The 17,680-nt window shown below is 32.7% G+C and overlaps 3 protein-coding genes across 3 annotated transcripts; all 3 read right to left on the bottom strand.

The window, feature by feature from the left end:
• Positions 1–203: 203 nt before the first annotated feature.
• Positions 204–1,502, bottom strand: LOC122588947. The gene is made up of 2 exons (XM_043761167.1): positions 1,294–1,502; positions 204–902 (listed from the first exon to the last, which is right to left on the bottom strand). The coding sequence occupies exons 1-2, from the start codon at positions 1,296–1,298 to the stop codon at positions 356–358; spliced, it is 552 nt and encodes a 183-aa protein (XP_043617102.1). The 5' UTR covers positions 1,299–1,502; the 3' UTR covers positions 204–355.
• A 93-nt stretch (positions 1,503–1,595) lies between these two features.
• On the bottom strand, positions 1,596–6,147 carry LOC122588946 (chloride conductance regulatory protein ICln). Its single transcript, XM_043761166.1, has 7 exons — positions 5,836–6,147; positions 5,612–5,735; positions 5,077–5,191; positions 4,902–4,961; positions 4,747–4,803; positions 4,569–4,660; positions 1,596–1,907 (listed from the first exon to the last, which is right to left on the bottom strand). The coding sequence occupies exons 1-7, from the start codon at positions 5,994–5,996 to the stop codon at positions 1,833–1,835; spliced, it is 684 nt and encodes a 227-aa protein (XP_043617101.1). The 5' UTR covers positions 5,997–6,147; the 3' UTR covers positions 1,596–1,832.
• Positions 6,148–7,617: 1,470 nt separating this feature from the next.
• On the bottom strand, positions 7,618–8,642 carry LOC122588417. The gene is made up of 2 exons (XM_043760527.1): positions 8,477–8,642; positions 7,618–8,366 (listed from the first exon to the last, which is right to left on the bottom strand). The coding sequence occupies exons 1-2, from the start codon at positions 8,531–8,533 to the stop codon at positions 7,746–7,748; spliced, it is 678 nt and encodes a 225-aa protein (XP_043616462.1). The 5' UTR covers positions 8,534–8,642; the 3' UTR covers positions 7,618–7,745.
• Between the last annotated feature and the right edge of the window lie 9,038 nt (positions 8,643–17,680).

Raw genomic sequence — 17,680 nt, 5'->3', positions numbered from 1 at the left:
ATTTTGTAATATATACATTATATCGAATTTTGGTGTATTTTACATTAATTTTGTCTTGAATGTAAAATTATGACTTTAGAGTTCTAGAGCTTACAACTCATTCTGGTTTTGGTTAAGCTTAAAATCGCCTTCGGTTGCAACTTATGTTCATGGCATAATATAAATTCAGAGTTTTTCTGTATGCAAGTTTTAAAACTGTCATATGAGAATTGAAGAAATATGTTTCAAACATGAATAACCTTGGCACAAACTAATTAAATTAAGTGATTGACATGAATTCAGGTTCCTTTTTTCCTCTTAGAAATGTCTATAGAAGTTATCATATTTATCTATTGATAACATATAAAAAGGCCAATTAGCCGTCGTTTGAGCCTTGTGAAGGCAATTCAATGGTCCATACAGCAAGTTGAGTCGCGATTATCAAATCTTGAACTCTTCTGAACACATCTTCTTTAACCTTGCCTTCCAATCCTGGCATTGCCAAATCATCATTCTGGCAAGACAAAAGGGCGTTGACCCCATTTTGCAACCATGTTTTGATGTTTCCGCTATGAAACATGAAGCTTTGCATATCTTGTGTCTTTCGGGCCTCTTCTAAATCATCTACCTCATTATGGGTTTTCCTCAAGTCATCAATGACAACATCAATGTCGTCCAAACAACCCTTAATGGCAGCATACTCGTTGGCCACTAGCTTTCTATGATGGACCCAATCTGTCATGTTTGCCTTAATGATCAAGCTTCTTTGAAGGCCGAAATTGATGATTTTACGGAGGGTGTTATTAGGATCGACTTTGTTTTCTTTCTTTAACCTCTCTATCGTTTTCTTGCATGCCTCCGGGTTGCTAGAGTCTTTGCATAAATCCTCAGGTAATGCTGATACATGATTCCTTGCAATGAGGCTGACAATCATCAATAGATTCAGAAATAAAGAGATTGTTGATTTCGACATATTTTAACTTAGTATTGTGAAAGAATAATTTCTAGGAAAGTTTGTATCACCATACATTTAAACTTCTTTTTGTATGTCCATCTCAATTCATATGTATATTTTCGACAAAGAAAGGCCTTTCCTTATATTTAGGTGGTTTATTTATAAGTATTTAAAAAAAGAAAAAAAATCTTCGGCAATCCTCAACTCTGTTTCTTTTCTTGTTATTTTTACTTTGTTCAGCTTTCTTCATATGCCACTTTTCTTTTATTCTCAACTTTGCTTTATTTTGAAACGGTTGGAATGTTTCTAAGAGAGACACGATGTTCATTAGGCCGAAAGGAAAGGAAAACATATTGTACCTCATTTCATAACATTTGTTTCCACACTGTCGTTTTATTACAGCTTAGCAAGCTGTTGATACCCAGTAAAAGACTATGATATCATGCAGATAAACCCATGTGATCTAATGTATACTGGTGGAGGCTTATATTAATCCTTAAACATAGGTCCATATCCCATTCAAGAATCCACCCTATAGAAATCAAATAACTATGTAAGATCACTTGATGTACTCTGGAATCTGAATAATATTAGCATTTGTTATAGTTTTCATAATTGAGACTTGAATTTAAAGTATAAGTTGAAGGACTGAAACCATATATGATAAATTTGAGAGATCAGGCTCATAGGTCATTGCAATCAACTAAATTTGATGTGCCTAAACTGTCAAAAATTAAACAAGGGTGACAAAGAACTCAAATCTATGTAACATGTACTACTACTCATACAAGCTACAAAACGGACTCAAAAACTTGACTATTAAAATGATCATTAAGCTAACACCCTTTAAGAGTTCTTATATCTGGTTGATTGTGGATTCACAAAGGAGAAACGATGTTCACGGATGATGCTCATCACTATCATCGCTCACCATCTCATCAGCATCCTCAAATCGTTGGTCATTGATTTGAAGCTGCAATAGCAAAAAAGTTAATCAAACAGATTAAGAAAAAATGTGAAAATAAGATAGACTAAGCAAAAAGTAGTAAACGTTAACATCAGGAAGCATTTAGCTGAAAAAGTTGACTTTAAAACAGGTCCAGCATCCACTTATGACTTAACTTCACTAAATCTTTTGTTTGTTTACTTGTTAATGAAAGGAAATACGAAATAGACCTAATTTTAAAATGACTAGTTTAGTGGTTTATTAGTTCACTCCCGTTGTACATGAGGAAATTCTTTGCTAGAGCCATGTCCATTGATTTTTGTTCGTATATCCTCGAAAAATTGACCCAATGGGCAACATAATCCATTTTTTTAAGCTGAAAGACCATAGCCTCTAAGGAGAAAGTAAACAAAAAATAAAAAGAAAAAAAAGTAAGATCCACTAAAGAAGATGTGATACGCATGTGTGTGTATGTGACGGCAAGGAACGAGTGATCCACTAATTTCTATCTTCTATCACCATCAACCACAGTCACTTTCTTACTATCTCAAGTATGCCCTCACAAAGTCAACGACAAATGACAACCCCTGTAACCACTCAAGTTTGAGTAGATCGCTCATGTACACCATGAGCTTCCTTCTCTCATCATTAAACTTGTTTTAATGATTTGGGGTTTCCAGGTATGTTTAGTGATTATCATTTAGTTTATTAGTTAGTTATCACTCTTTTCAGTGACAGGGCTTTGAAATGGGGGGCATACACATATTTCCCCAACTCAGACTTCATACATCAATTCCCAAAACATGCTTTAAGAGCATTGTAGTTATGCATTGTAAACTTGCACTTTGGGGAAATGTGTAATTATGGAACTCAAGTTGGGGATATATGTAACTCTCCCTTCAAATGGTCATGGGGCAGGAAATAGGAGACCTGATTTAAGGATGTAAAACATCATTCCCTTCCTCTCATCCCTACTGGTGTATAATTGTCAGGTTCCTAGAGTTCGGAAGGCGCTCAATCTAAAATACTGCAGGACCATTACCTCTAGGACTGTCACTCATTCCTTGCAGTTGCACTACCTCCTGTCTCATAGTCATGATATGAAAGGGACATAAGATCTTAAATCTAATCATATCACATTCCAGCCTTTCAAATCATCAATTTTCTTAAATAAAAGGTCCATAAAGCAGCTTGTACAAGGGCTACTCCCATAGCTGACCAATATTATCAAACTCCAGAAGTTTCTTTACTACCGTGAGCCTGACCTAATCTTGACGCAACTTATTCGTGTGGTAATGCTAACAGAAACAATCATACCAATATGTAGATGTATTATGCAAGGTGGAGTTGATTGACATTATCAAATAGTGAAACTGGAGTAATTAGATGCAATTACATGAAAAATAATATAATCCAGTATATGTGTGCGTGAGCAGGACGTGCATTTGGCATTTACCGTGCTTTAAATGTTTTTCTGGTACTGAAAATACAAAAGTGAATTTCTTTTCACCAATTCATGTGCAAATTACACGTTTGTTAAGTGAATGAAAATCAAGATGAAAAAATAAGGTGATGGCGGGAGATATGTTTGTAAATTTTGATAAATACAAGTGAGTTACATAAGAGGTTCAAAAAATAGCAGCAGGTTTAAACCTATGATAGTTCGATTTCTGCAACGTTATGGACTTTTGGTCATGAAAGTCATAAAGTGAAATAACAAAACTAAAGAAACTCGTACAATTATTGTTTCATGACTATAAAACAAGAGCTAATCCAATATCAAATAACCGCACTGAGATTTTAGGGTCAACTAAAAACAGTGATGAGAGGAGTATTGGATGTACGTTGAGCTTTATTTTACATGTGATTTTTACACGTGTTAATGAAAAAAATGTTCCCAGTTTGGGAAAAAAAAAAAATAAGATGGGTGTTACTGTGTTAGTGTGATTGGTAAATACAAGTTGTACAATGCTTAGCATAATCATCATGATGTCTACAAGCAATATTGACCTATGTATGCATTAGCTGAGAAGAAGACAAAGAATACCATTGAATTGATTGTCAACAAATTAGTTGTGGCTGCAACTGTCTACTTCATTTGGTAAGAAAGAACATGGAGACTGTTTAAAAAGGAGGGAAGGAGTGGGAAGTTCTTTGCAAGAGTATTAAGAAATGTGTTACAAATAAGTTGCTATCCTTAAAAGTCAAGAAAACTGGCAATGTGTCAACCATGGCTGGAAACTAGAACTTAAGATGGATCAATAATTGCCTGTTAGCCATTTGAATGTTCTGAATGCAGCATAGATTGAGGGTGTAGGTTGCTTGTATGTAGGAGTGAATTTTTTTTTTTTTTAATTGTTCTTAGATTAGTATTGTTTAGTATTGCGTTTGTATTGGATTGTGCTTGGGAATGTCCAAGTACTACTGTCTATTGTTTGTAAATACTTATGAATATAATTCACAATTCTAATTAAAAATATATTGACCTATGCATTAGAGGATTAAGACAGACAATGATTCCGATGAACCATATATTAAGCAATGGATGTGTGATACTTTGCAATGCAAAAGAAAAATACCCACCAAGAATGGGTTTTACATTCCGAGATGGGCAAGTAGAACCACCATTTCACGTCCCTAGACCACCACAAGGCAAATCATATATACGGAAAAATTAACAAAACATACCTCAAGTACACTGCGAGCTAGATCCTGGTCTCCATTTGAATAACCAATAGTGAAAGGAAGTTGTGAGTCATTCCACGCAGGGTTGTCTCCCTCTGGATGCATAAAACGCAAACAATAAGCTTTTAAAATAGGAGTGAATCATTTACCAAAATGGACAAGTGAAAAGTTCAAAAATTACCTATTTCAGCTCCAAGTTGATCAGCACTAAAGATCCAGTTGTGTTGTTCTTCCTCTTCTGAGGAAGTACAAGAAAAAGTAACCATATTATTAGCATAAACAGTTTCAATATTAATAAAACATTTCATTTTTGAGTAGCGAAAATAATTAAATCACCTTCAACAGGCTCGGGGTTTAGCTCTGCACATTCACAAAACACCGCGAAAAGAGTATCCACTATCCATAATAATATATAAAAAAAAAAATCAGCAGATTAAATAATTAGAGTGTGATATGTAAAGCACAGTGCTCTAGTTAAACATATATACAATTTTTGAGATATAAAACATACATTGAGTAGCATCAGAAGGCACAAGCCTCATCTCGGTTATCTTTGACAAATCCAATGTCTCACTTGATTCTGAATCACTGCCTTCTGATTCATCCTCCTCCTCTCCATTATCAATCTTAAATTGAATTAAAAAAAAATAAAATAAATTAAAACGAAACCCTTTTAAACATATATCCTTTTACAGGAATGCTATTCACACCAATATTTCGGAAAGGGCATAACTTGGTTTCAACTTGTACAGATAACAGATACGTAGTGTCTAAAAACGTTCACTTGATTCAGAAAGAACAAACGGATGTTGCACGAATTTATACCAATGTGGCCAATAAATCAAACAACTAGCCTCTGTATATAGCCTAGTAGGTCCTGAAGCTGGAAACACACATTTTAAAAGTATCGACGGTTCCACCCGAAACCTAATTTAACAGAAAAATTCCTTTGGATTTCTCGGTTGGGTCGGTAAGCTTGATTATTTAGACAATTGCTAGCAACCTAAACCCTAAACTTTTTACCTAGCAAAAAAAAATAAAAATACCTGAGTATAAATACAAGGAGACACAAATGCTTCGGGGTCTCTAGAAACAGCATGAAGCGAAACCGATACAAAATCAACCGAATACCCTTTCGCCCTATCTGTATCACTCAACCACACCACTTTCCTGTTTTATTAATTAAAAAATATATATATTCCAAAACAGCTATTAATTAACAGTAGATGCATATATGTATGTAGAGCTATAGATATAGATAGATATATACTTGGTGGAGATGTAGAGAGTGCCGGGAGATTGAGGTGGGTGGGAGGCAAGAACAATGGAGACGTTTGGCTGAACGTGCATAAGTTCCTCGCCGTTATCGGTGTCGAGAAGTGGCGTGCCGTCGGCTGATCTCTCCGAGAATGGCCGTAATCCTGTCGCCATGATTTTCTGTTCTGTTTTTTAGTATTTATTTGTGTGTTTGGAAATGTTGGGGTATCTAATTCTAATTTCTAGGGTTTTATGGGTTTTATTATGTGACACAAAAGGGGTTTTTTCCTTCCAATGAAATACACTACTCCGTGTTCTACACTTCTACCTATACGTTGAATTGTAAAATGGAAGGGTGAATATATACATATATATAAATTTTCTAATAATTCTTTGATTAATAAATAAATGCTTAGGTATTTAATAGTCTTATATTCCTATCCCTATTATAAAATTATACCAATAATATTTTTTAGAGTGGTTAAAAAAAACTAATGAATACTTTTTAATGAGTATTTTTGTAAGAGAAATGATAGATCTTCCTAATGCATCTATTACATGACAAGTGTAATCCAGAAATTCTCTCTTCAAATTTTATCCTTTGATTGTGATATGTGTCATGATCATAATTTTAGAAGGATAGATTAAGAGGATTAAACATTTTACTTTTTGTAATTCAACATATTATAACCTCAACACAATTATTATTTAAAGTTATTTTCTACAATAAAGGTTGAAAATAATTTGTCATTCGAGCAAAACTACAAGCATAACTATTTTATAAATAAAAAAAACTCAACTTACATATGCTATCACAGTTTGAGAAATTATTCAATAGGGTAGCGAATATATCTTTATTGTTTAGAATAAATGCAAACAGTTTATTGCACAATGAATAATTTTAAGTATTAATGTGGATGATAAGAATGAGTTGGAATTTATCACTACCTTATTCAAAATAAACTACCTTATTCAAAATAAGACATGATTCACATATTTATCTTTAAAAACAAAGGTCATAGGTTATATCTTTTTAACTCCTTAATTAATAAAAGATTTCTTTTTTCTTCTTTTAAATTTTTCATCCTTTGATAAGACCAATATGTCCTTAAACATGTTACATTCATCCTACCCATTAATCTACTAAAAATACCATAAACAATTTCTACCTTACACTCATAAAATAGATACACTACCTTTTTAAATCAAAAGAATCTATATTAATTAATAATCACCTCACCAAGGTCTCCTCCTTGCCGCCATTGACTCCGCTATCACCCGTCACTGCCACCACACCACCACCCGTCGCCGCTACCGCCAATGCCGCCGCATCCATACGTCTAGTTACTTTTTTAAGGTCGACGTTTTTTTCCTACCTTAAGTAGATTCTGTAAGGAATCACTTTGCGTCTTTACCTTAACGTTTTTTTTTCCACCTCAAGTAGATTTTGTAAGTAGTAATAACTGCACCTTAAATAGGAAGAATACACATGTCTAAAAGAGTATAATGCAAGTTCATTTACTTTCTTTTAGTTTAAGAGCTTATTCTTTTGAAAGTAAAATTTATTAGATTTAGTTTGTAATATCTATAAGCTTAAGTTCCCGATTCAACAGTGATATGTGCCTCAGTCGTTTGACCTTTATTGGATTTATCATCAGAACACGGTCATTGGGTTCACCTTCAACATTTTTTGGAGTGTTATACATTAGATATATATATATAAATCTATATGAAAAAACCATTCATCACACTTGTTTATCTTTCCAGTGATTCAACTAACACCCAAAAGACGATATGAGCTATATATATAAAATAGTTAACTATTAAATATTTATATACATTTTAGAAGATTAAGATTTGGCATATGCAATCTTAACAACAAAAATACAGGAATATATGTAGAAAACTTGTTCATGCTTTTTTTTAGCATTTAACAACACTACCACCTGATGATTTGATCCTAAAAACATGTTCTTCACCGGTGCACTTATCTACTTTGACCACCCAATGGCTCCGCCTTCCAGCGTTATGACCACCAACGTTCTTTCGACCACATTGGTGATGATCACCTTTTCCAGCAACTCTCATTAGCAACAATCCTTCTCCAATTGGCAACATATGACTATTTGATCTGCTCCACACCCACGAATCTTTCCAAAACGCGTTATAACCCAATACAATTGTACTTTTTTCTCTGTCATTTTGTATAGCTTTTAAAATCCCTTCATGGTTCTCCAGATTACAATCTATGACCACGAAATCTGCGGTCTTGTAGTCGTTCGATAACAAAATTTGAGCATTTCCTACTATGAATTCAACTTGGTTAGCTGCATTTGAACCAAGTGCTTGTTTTGAGGATTTAAGTTCATCTAGTCCTTTGACAATGCATATTAGCCGTCCACCGGTTTGATGGCATGCAGAAATGAGACCCAAGGTGGTAGAACCGGCTGTGGAGGCACAGGCAACCACTACCAATTGAGCGTTGTTTCCAGCTGCAATCGCTGAGATGAACTCGGCTACGTCTGTTTCGTTTGCTCGTTTACCCTGCATAGTCAAGTTCGAGAATTTATAAGTATTTAGGAATTATATAAAAAAAAAAGGGTTCTAAATGTTTCAAGATTTGTGACAAATAGTCAAATATATAATGAACTTACCATTTTCATTGTGTTGATATAGGCTTCAGTGGCATTTTCAGCTGACCAGTAACCCATTTTTCTTTGGAAGTTAATTATTTGTGATTCTGTATTGCCTTGTTGAAAGGCTTGAAAGTAGAAGGCTAAAAAAAACTTAAGATGAGAATGATTTGTATTGTATTGTTTGGTCATGTGGGTAGGAGCTATATATATAGGACAATAGAAGAATAGAAAACATTCAATTCAATGAGATGGATTAAAAACACACAAGTGGGGTCTAATGCTTGACTCACTGCTTTTTTGTTATAGACCGCTTTTTTGTCCCCATTTATTTACAATCGAATTATCGAACCTAAACCGTCCACAGAAGTCAAACCACATATCATTACGTCAAAACAGGTTGTTACAATACAGAATACCCGATACAAAAGGAGAAAAATCGAAAACCATCACGCTCATCTCTCGAATGTGAATGTACCTAGATCAACATGACCACATATCTAGCATGCCGATGGGTAGTAATATATGTGTATTTGTATGGCTAAAATATATTATGAAACTATTACATACCCAACTTGGGTGAAAACCCTGCTAATTTTTTTATGGGTCATGTTTTTATGGGTAGTAAACAAATATATTGTAGGCATATCACCTCCCTATCTAAATAGTGAAATGTAGTTGACCTAGTATTTCACAAGCTTAAGTGTGTAGCAGTTTAGGATCGATAATGTATCTTAAGAAGGGTATAGTATTTGTTCGATCTGAAGTAGTGTTAAACATCAAGGGCTCGTAAGATGCATTAAACATTCCAAAAAAGATTAAAGATTAAAGTCGTTGTTCCAAAACTGGATGACCTTTGTATGGAACTATGGATGGAGGTCTTTAATTGTTGGGACATCATTGGAGTTTGGTCTATGGAACCACCTTCATGATCCAAGACCCTGACCCTCTGTGTATGGATGCCCATATTCTTCATTTAGTATATCCAACTCTGTCAATAATTCGGAGTATATACGTTCTTGAATACAGAGAAGATTTCTAATCATCTAATGATAAGATATGTAACACCCCAACCTAAAGTGATAGGCTTGTGTAATAAGCCTTAAATTTAACTTAAGACTCTTGTGGAAATGATCACTAGCCCATTTGTTGATGCTTATATAGGTGTTCTTTTCACTTCTCTGTGTATATTGGACTGTGCACTTTAACACCTTATTTCATTAAGCCTAAACACCCAAAATCTGTTTTCTAGATGCACGAGTCTTCCAACTCACGACACATCAAGGGGCACTATGCATTTGATATCATCATGTGTTATGTTATGTTAATCAAGTAACTCCAAATAACCCTTAGCGAATCCTATCTTCCATTGATCATTACAAATGACTTATTGGCAGCTTGAAACATCAAACTGGCTTCTAAACAATGAAATACACTCCTAAACCCAAATACCTTTTAAAGATGCGTCGAGACATCTTTAATCTATAAGGATGCCCAATGTTCACGGCACCATTTGAGTTAATACCATCCCTTGTCTTAAGGGTCCAATACCCTCTTAAGCATATGCTTTCCATCCGTGTAGTTCCGTACTCTATTGTCATTACCTTACTTAATTTACAATTAACACTAGATTTCAAGGACATTAACTTCATAGTTAAATCAACAAGAATTGCTAAACAATCAATGCAACAGTTTCCTTGGTGTTTCTTGCCTAATTGCATATATACTGTCATACTCAATATTTTATCTATTAGCTGTCATGTTGTTTACCAAAGGGACAGTTGAAAACTTCCATACAAGAATCTAACTGTGAATTAATTTGTTTAAGATTTGATACAACAATTTATAAACATAACCCATGTTAGTCCTGACACAAATCCAGCAAAATCTCTATAAATTTATCTCTAATTAAAGTCTTCATAGTCTGATTTAGAACTCTGTAGAGAGCCATAATATTAGTCATAAACAACCACTAATACTTACTTACATTTTGTTTAAAGTTCTTATTCTAAGTCTTAAATCTTATCTTAAAGACTATTTTATAACAAGTTGATGTTGTGTTTTGCAGAAGCATAAGTGGGCAGTACAGTTTTGCCTTCCAAAATCTCAACACAGATCTATGACTATTGTAAATGGTTCCTTCACCAAACCTTATTATGATAGACTCATCATCAACATTGTATTCAATTTTGTTTGTCCTCTTGTCTATGTCTCATCTTCTTCGTGCTATCTTCGTCCCATGAATATTGTGAAGACCAATCAAAGATAACTTGTAAATATTAACTTAGGCGATGTCATTCTTACACCGAACAATTGAACAAGCTAGCTATTTCATTAACCAAATTATACAACTTTTCAACATACGGTATAAGGAAACTAATACATAATTTTAGTGTATGAAATAGTTTCTTTGGTGCATTTATCACCTCCAAACTTAACTAGATGTGTTATTGCAACGAATATAGCACATTGTTTTGATATATGATTAACCTTATAATGTGGCAAACAACGACACACATTGTCCCTGTGCCTGTTGAGGTTAAGTAGGGATAGCTAGCCAGGGTGTCTTCTTGACTAAAGTGTACGTGGCCTAATTAAGCAGGGTATTCTTATAACCGTTTATGACCATTTTTCTAGACGCCCCCAATATGTTTAGCTAGGTTTTAAGTAAGGAAGCAGAGCATCTGACCCTATTCCACCTTACCCTATTCCACCTTAATGGTTGTTGAGGACTATATGCCAGTGCATCACAATACAAGCTTAGAGAATTCACATTGCAGGATTCATCCTCCAAGGACTATTCCCTGTCAGCACCACATCAGCCCAAGGACTAACCAATGACTCATCCCTCAAAACGCCCACAATGTCAGGACTAGTCTAGGACCAACCATTTATTTCACTTTACACTTCTATCTAACCAAAGGGAAAAAAAAATAAAAAAGTTCAAGGACTAGTCAAATAGTCATCCGTCCTTGGGGGGATGAATGAGCCAAGAACTAGTCAAGGACAAGCCACACCTAGTGGTGTGGACTCGTCCATGGCAGAAGGATGAGTGAAAGATGAGTAGAGAACGAGGGCATTGTGAATGCTCTTATACGTTATAGAAGGTTATTTACATAAGATGGTAACCAAATAAAATTTTATTAGACAGTTAGTGAAACTTTATTCAATAACTCTATATATTTCTATAGTAAAAGTGGTTTAAACTAAAATTTGACAAACTACTCTATTCTACAAAATGTACTTCATTTATAATTCTAGATTTCTAGTTTCAACGGAACTTTGTTCGAATTTGGTTATGTATACCATGTAAATCACACTATGTGAAGTGTTCAAATAATCAAAGAGTCTTTAAATCCGTGTGGACACATACAATGTATAAAAATGAACTTTCAAATAATTGAATGATAATGATCCATGGTTTAAACAGTGAAACACCCAAATTTTACCAATAAGGTAGAGGTTCGAATCTTGTCAAGTGTAAATTCATTCTCTATTAATCCCTAGTTGTTGACTTGTTAGAGAGAACCTAATGAGGTTTTCCTTTTGTCACCCCCTAGTTGCTGACTTGTTAGAGAGAACCTAGTGAGGTTTTCCTTTTGTCACCATTGCTCGGTTTGTGGTAGTGGGTCCGATTTAGACAACCAACTATATCCACTATCAAGTTAATTAGGACATAACCATCTAACGATGAGGGTGTTTGTTTTTATTAGAAAAAAAATTAAAAGAAGCACTATTGAAGTTTTTATTTACGTAAATCACTTTGTTTAATGTCAAAAATGAGCCGAGGTGGAACAAAATGGGTACACAATGTGAGAAAACAGAGACGTAACAAATATAAATAAATGGCAGGTGCATGAATATGCTAACGATGTTCAGTTAATAAGCAAATTCATTTTCATGATTTTTGATATACATATAAAAACAAACATTGAAATGTATATCACATCAACATCATAGAGTAAGAGTTACCCATGATTTCTCTCATGTGGTACAAGTTAATGCAAAACTTTCCTGGTCCATGCTCATTCATCTCATGCTTCTTGACTATGCCCATTTAACAATGTCCAATATCAAATATACAAAATTTCAAATTCTCTTTAATTTCTTTAAATAAACTAAAAAGGAAACATTTTTTGCAATTTACTTTAAATCATTTCATTTATATAATCAAGTTAATTTTTGCTATTAAAGTAGACAAAAAAAAATAAAAATGGTATGTATATTACTTAAAACAATAAGTAACTTTGAACTTCTTACCTCCTTGTTCAAAAATGTTCATTTTCGACAAGTTTAGTGTTTTTTAAGAAGTTAATGACTACATTACTACTAAAAATCAAAGTAGTGTTTTTAGGAAACAGATTGTCAAAGTCAATATATTATAAAATAAAAGGATTGTGTCATTTTGTTGGATAGTTTTGTAATTAATAAAATATAAGAAACAAATTTATGGAAATGGAGGATGAATGATGAGATAAAGAACAAGTAAACAAGTTGTGGGCTAAAAAGCTTTTGAATTGAATGGTGACAAGGGAACATATGTACTATATCTTGTCATCCTTTTGTTTCTTTTGAATTTTTGGTATGTTTTGCTTATCACCTACTATATAGTTGTTTAAAGAATCGATAACGTGTTACCTGGTTTTTATAGCACACGATATGGAGGCGAATTGAATGGCGTGATGATATTCCATAAGATTAACGTGATGGGGTGTGATCCATCTTGACAGTATGATAGTGTGTGATCCATTGATTGAAATCTTTATTGTTTAAAAATTTTAAATTTAGTAAAGTTGAACTAATCAAAAAGTTTCAAACATGATTAAATGTCCATTAATAAAAAAAAGTTGGGAACCTACTATTTTGCGTTTCTCATAATTTATAACTTAGAGCGAGAGAATTTGAAAAAGAATCTAACTTAAAAATATCTCAATCCACGATTCACACTGCATCATCGTATGACATGGTGTACATTGGTATTCGATGTGGTAACTACTTTTAATGAAATTTGTTTGTTGATATAACGATTATAGGAGTTATCATCCTCCACTTGTGCTCTTAATCATCATATACTTGAAATTAGATTTGGAAAAAAGTAACGCCCAATGCTGTTTTTTACGGGTTTTGGGTGTTAATACATCGACGGTATATGAGGGAGGTTAAGATGTAGACAGCTTTACCCCTACCACGACGGTGTAGAGAGTCTATCTAAATATAGAAAAGGACCTCCGGCCTTGCAAGGGATGAGGATAGAACTCATGATCTCTGTCTTCAAATACAAGAGTGTTAACCACTTGATCCAACCTTGTTGCTTACTTGAAATTAGATTTGATCTCCATCTAAACTTTCCCATGAGGTTTTTAATAGCGATAAAACACATTGACTACTTAATATTCATATAATTTAGTCATTAGGTCTCTTAACATTATAAATGGATCGAAACTACATTAATATTGGTACCACTCCATCTATTATTGATGGATTGGTATCTTAATTATGTTGTGTATTAGGGTATTTACGTAAATCAATACAACAATGCCTAACCAATTATATACGCATGTTATAAGATTGAATATGTTCATAATAATTGTGGGGAGCCCGCGTGGCCAACGATCTTTTATACGAGTATACTTTTTTGTAGTAATTCTAGGTACTATTGTGTTTAACGTAGGCTTAATTAGCGGTTCTAGAACCATCAATGATTGGTGAACTGGAAGAGGGAAGCAGGGCGGCAGCTAGAAGCAGGTTGATCTAGTAATTAGGGGGCGGTCGTTCGATCACCTATGATCAACAAGATCTTTCTTTTCTCAGGGGACAATTGGTACTTTGAACTTTGAACGAGCATGAAAAAATTAACGATACTTAAAAAATATTCGACCAGAGCAACTCCTGTAAGAATAAAAGATTCTATATAATATGTCCAACGTGAAATGATCTCAAATTGCCCTGGCACTCTCCGATAGAGTTTGACCACAACGACCGAATTGATTATCTTCACGTTGACTATTTGCCTCGTCGTGCGGGCCCCTACTATGCCAAAAGTATGTATTCATTTGTTCATATATGTATTCATTTATTCACATGTATAATCATAAAAAACTTTATCTATAGTATAACTAAAAAAGAGGGTTGATGATACACTTTGCGCCCCTTAAAGCCCTTTTAAGTCTAACACTCTCTCCTAATTAATCTAGCTCTTTTTTTTCTAGATTTTTTATTTTTTATTTGCTTATTAAATAGATAATTATATTTACCACTCTACCATAAGTTATTTTCTAACAAAACAAACTTTTTAAAATTTTAAAGATATATAATATACATAAAAATTTTCCAACAAATATATATAATTACTATTGAATTACCTTTTTCTAAATTATTATACATACAACCTAAATTTTTATTAATCATTCTCATTCATATTATTCCCCTACTTCATATCTTTAATAAACAAATCAAGTTCAGTATATTTCTAAAAAAAAAAATATACGGTTTTTTTAGATCACTTTAATTTTATTTTTGATATTTTGTTCGTTTTTATTTATTATTTGATATTAAATTGTAATGTTATTGTTATTTTTTTTTATCTCATTTGATTTAGTTTGTTGTCAATTGTAGTTTGATTATGACTTCTTTTTTACTACAAAAGAGTTTATTCATTAAATTTGTTTTGTTAGTTTTCACTTGTTTTGTTATTTGTTATTTTGAAATTTTATATATATAATATATATATATATATATTAAATTTTGATAAGAACACCTTAAAATGTTAGTTTTATGATAATTAGTTAACCATTGATAATTAGTTATGCAATATGTTATTTTTATGGACTTTTAATGTATCAAAATGATGTTTTTAAGGTGTTCTCACCGTTCTTATTTTAAGAGTGTTCTCACCGGAGTGTTATCCTGTGTGTATATATATATATATATAGGTGCAAGTTATTTTAGGACCACTTACTTTAGAACCAATTTTAGGACATGTGTTTTTGTAACTTACACACCACCATGATCATCTCTGACCACTACCATGATTTTCCGGCCACCGCGTCGTCGAAAAATCATGTGTAAGTTAACTTACACATGATTTTTCGGTGGGTACGTCGCCGGAAAGTCTTAGTATTTTTACAAAAATGTCTTGTATATCGTAGTAGATGATAATGGTGGTGTGTAAGTTACAAAAAACACATGTCCTAATTGGTTCTAAAATAAAAGGTGGTCCTAAAATAACTCACCCCTATCTTAATATATATACTATAAGACAGTTGAACTAATGACTTATTAACCAATCATACCACTCAATTTCATCAAATTGACTTTTGATGATGTCATTATTTAGATAAACTACAAATTAAAAATCTTGATGATCATTATCCAAGTATATTATTATATTGATATTTATATTAATTTGTAGAAAAAGTCTCATTAATTTACATTTTTTTATTTTCCATCAATAATTTACACTTTAAAGCCCTGAATACTTAATCTATATATATTTTTAGCCATCAACTTGAGAGAATTTTTTAAAATTTGCAATCATTTAATTAATTAAAAAAAGTTCAACATATGAAATATTGTCTACAAAAATTTATTTCAAAACCTAATGACTTATTAACAAATATTAGATTAGATTTTTATAAATTATAAATATTAATATTTAGTTTAATATTTAATATAAACATAAATTAAACTCTATATACATATCCCAAACATAATAACAGATGACGATATATAACATCATCATTTTAAACACAATAGGAATTTCAAATCAGGAGTCCTAATTGTCATTAAAGAATATAGAAACAATTCGAACTGTAATCAAATTATTATAGGACATGTGATTGAAAATAAACCTATGTGTGTTTTGGGTCTGCATCATGATCAAATACATATGCTTGAATGTCAAGTACAGAATCACAAGTATGTTTATATTTTAATTCTTAAATATTTTTCATAATAATATCACATTATGAATACAACTGGTTTCAAAATATTCTATAATAAAGAAATTATTATATATAACATGTGCCTTGTGGAATGACTACGACAAACATATCAATCAATATGTCTAGGCTAATAATGACAGTGACGAACCTATGATTATTGTATTACAACTTGCAAAATATAACACTTAAAACCGTATTTCTACAAATTATAATTTATGACTTAAATGTATGAAGATTTATATTGATAATATCGTAAATCTCGTGTCTAGTGTTGGACGCGTGTCTAAAATCTAGAATATTCGTTCATAGAAGTTCATAGAACGGAGCTGAACTAGTTAGTAGTTACTGTTATATATATTCATAGAAAAGAAACAAATTTGGACGGTGGGTGGTAGTCATTGAACATTTTGTGGCGTATACAAAATGCAAGATCCATGTGTGGCCAAATAATTGACTTGAGGGAGGGTGATTCGAGTAGGCCATGGTATATTATCATAGGTGTGCAACATGGGTGAGCAGGTTACACGTGTTGGCACACGTCCATAGCGATAGATTTACAACCATGTGTTAACAACTAAGATATTAAGATTTAGATTCATGATTAGTTGAGCGGCCAATTTTGGCTTCTTCCCTTTTATTATAATACTCCGTATGTTTATTATTATAATCATGATTAGGACTAAAAATTCCTCTTAAAATTCTATAAAAGTTTGAAAATATAAGCCCATCCCAGCTCCAATTTAACCCCAACCGGCTTAGCCTTAGCCTCAACTCTTTTTTTTTTTTTTTCACAAAACAACATTCGTGTTTAGTCACACCATCAAATATGAAGCTCGGATAAAGCTACATTCGTGTTTAGTCACACCATCAAATATGAAGCTCGGATAAAGCTTCACATCCAAGTGGTCTTTCTAATATAAAGGACACGTGGAGCTGAAAAGGGGGCAACAAATCCCTTTAAACATCAGGGCGAGTAGTAATAGACGAATTCGTCGGGTATGACGGTTAAGAAAGTCATTTTACCTCTTGCTTGCATGATGTGTTAAGAATCCACTTTATGTAATAGAACAATGTATATATAGAAAAGAAGAAAGTAAATACGAGACGGTTAGATATTCAATTTTGATGAAAAATCACTCATATATTAATTTTTAATACATAAAAATATTAGGGATCCAATCATTTATTTAAAATATTAAAAATTTAAAGGCGTGTTTATATGTGAAAAATGTTTTTTAGTTTTCCATTTGTAATTTTTTAGAAAATGAAAAGAGTTTTCCAT

The sequence above is a fragment of the Erigeron canadensis genome, chromosome 2 (assembly GCF_010389155.1).
Source record: "Erigeron canadensis isolate Cc75 chromosome 2, C_canadensis_v1, whole genome shotgun sequence".
Classification (NCBI taxonomy): domain Eukaryota; kingdom Viridiplantae; phylum Streptophyta; class Magnoliopsida; order Asterales; family Asteraceae; genus Erigeron; species Erigeron canadensis.
Note: the sequence above shows the minus strand (reverse complement) of the source record. Positions and strands in the feature narration are given on the sequence as shown.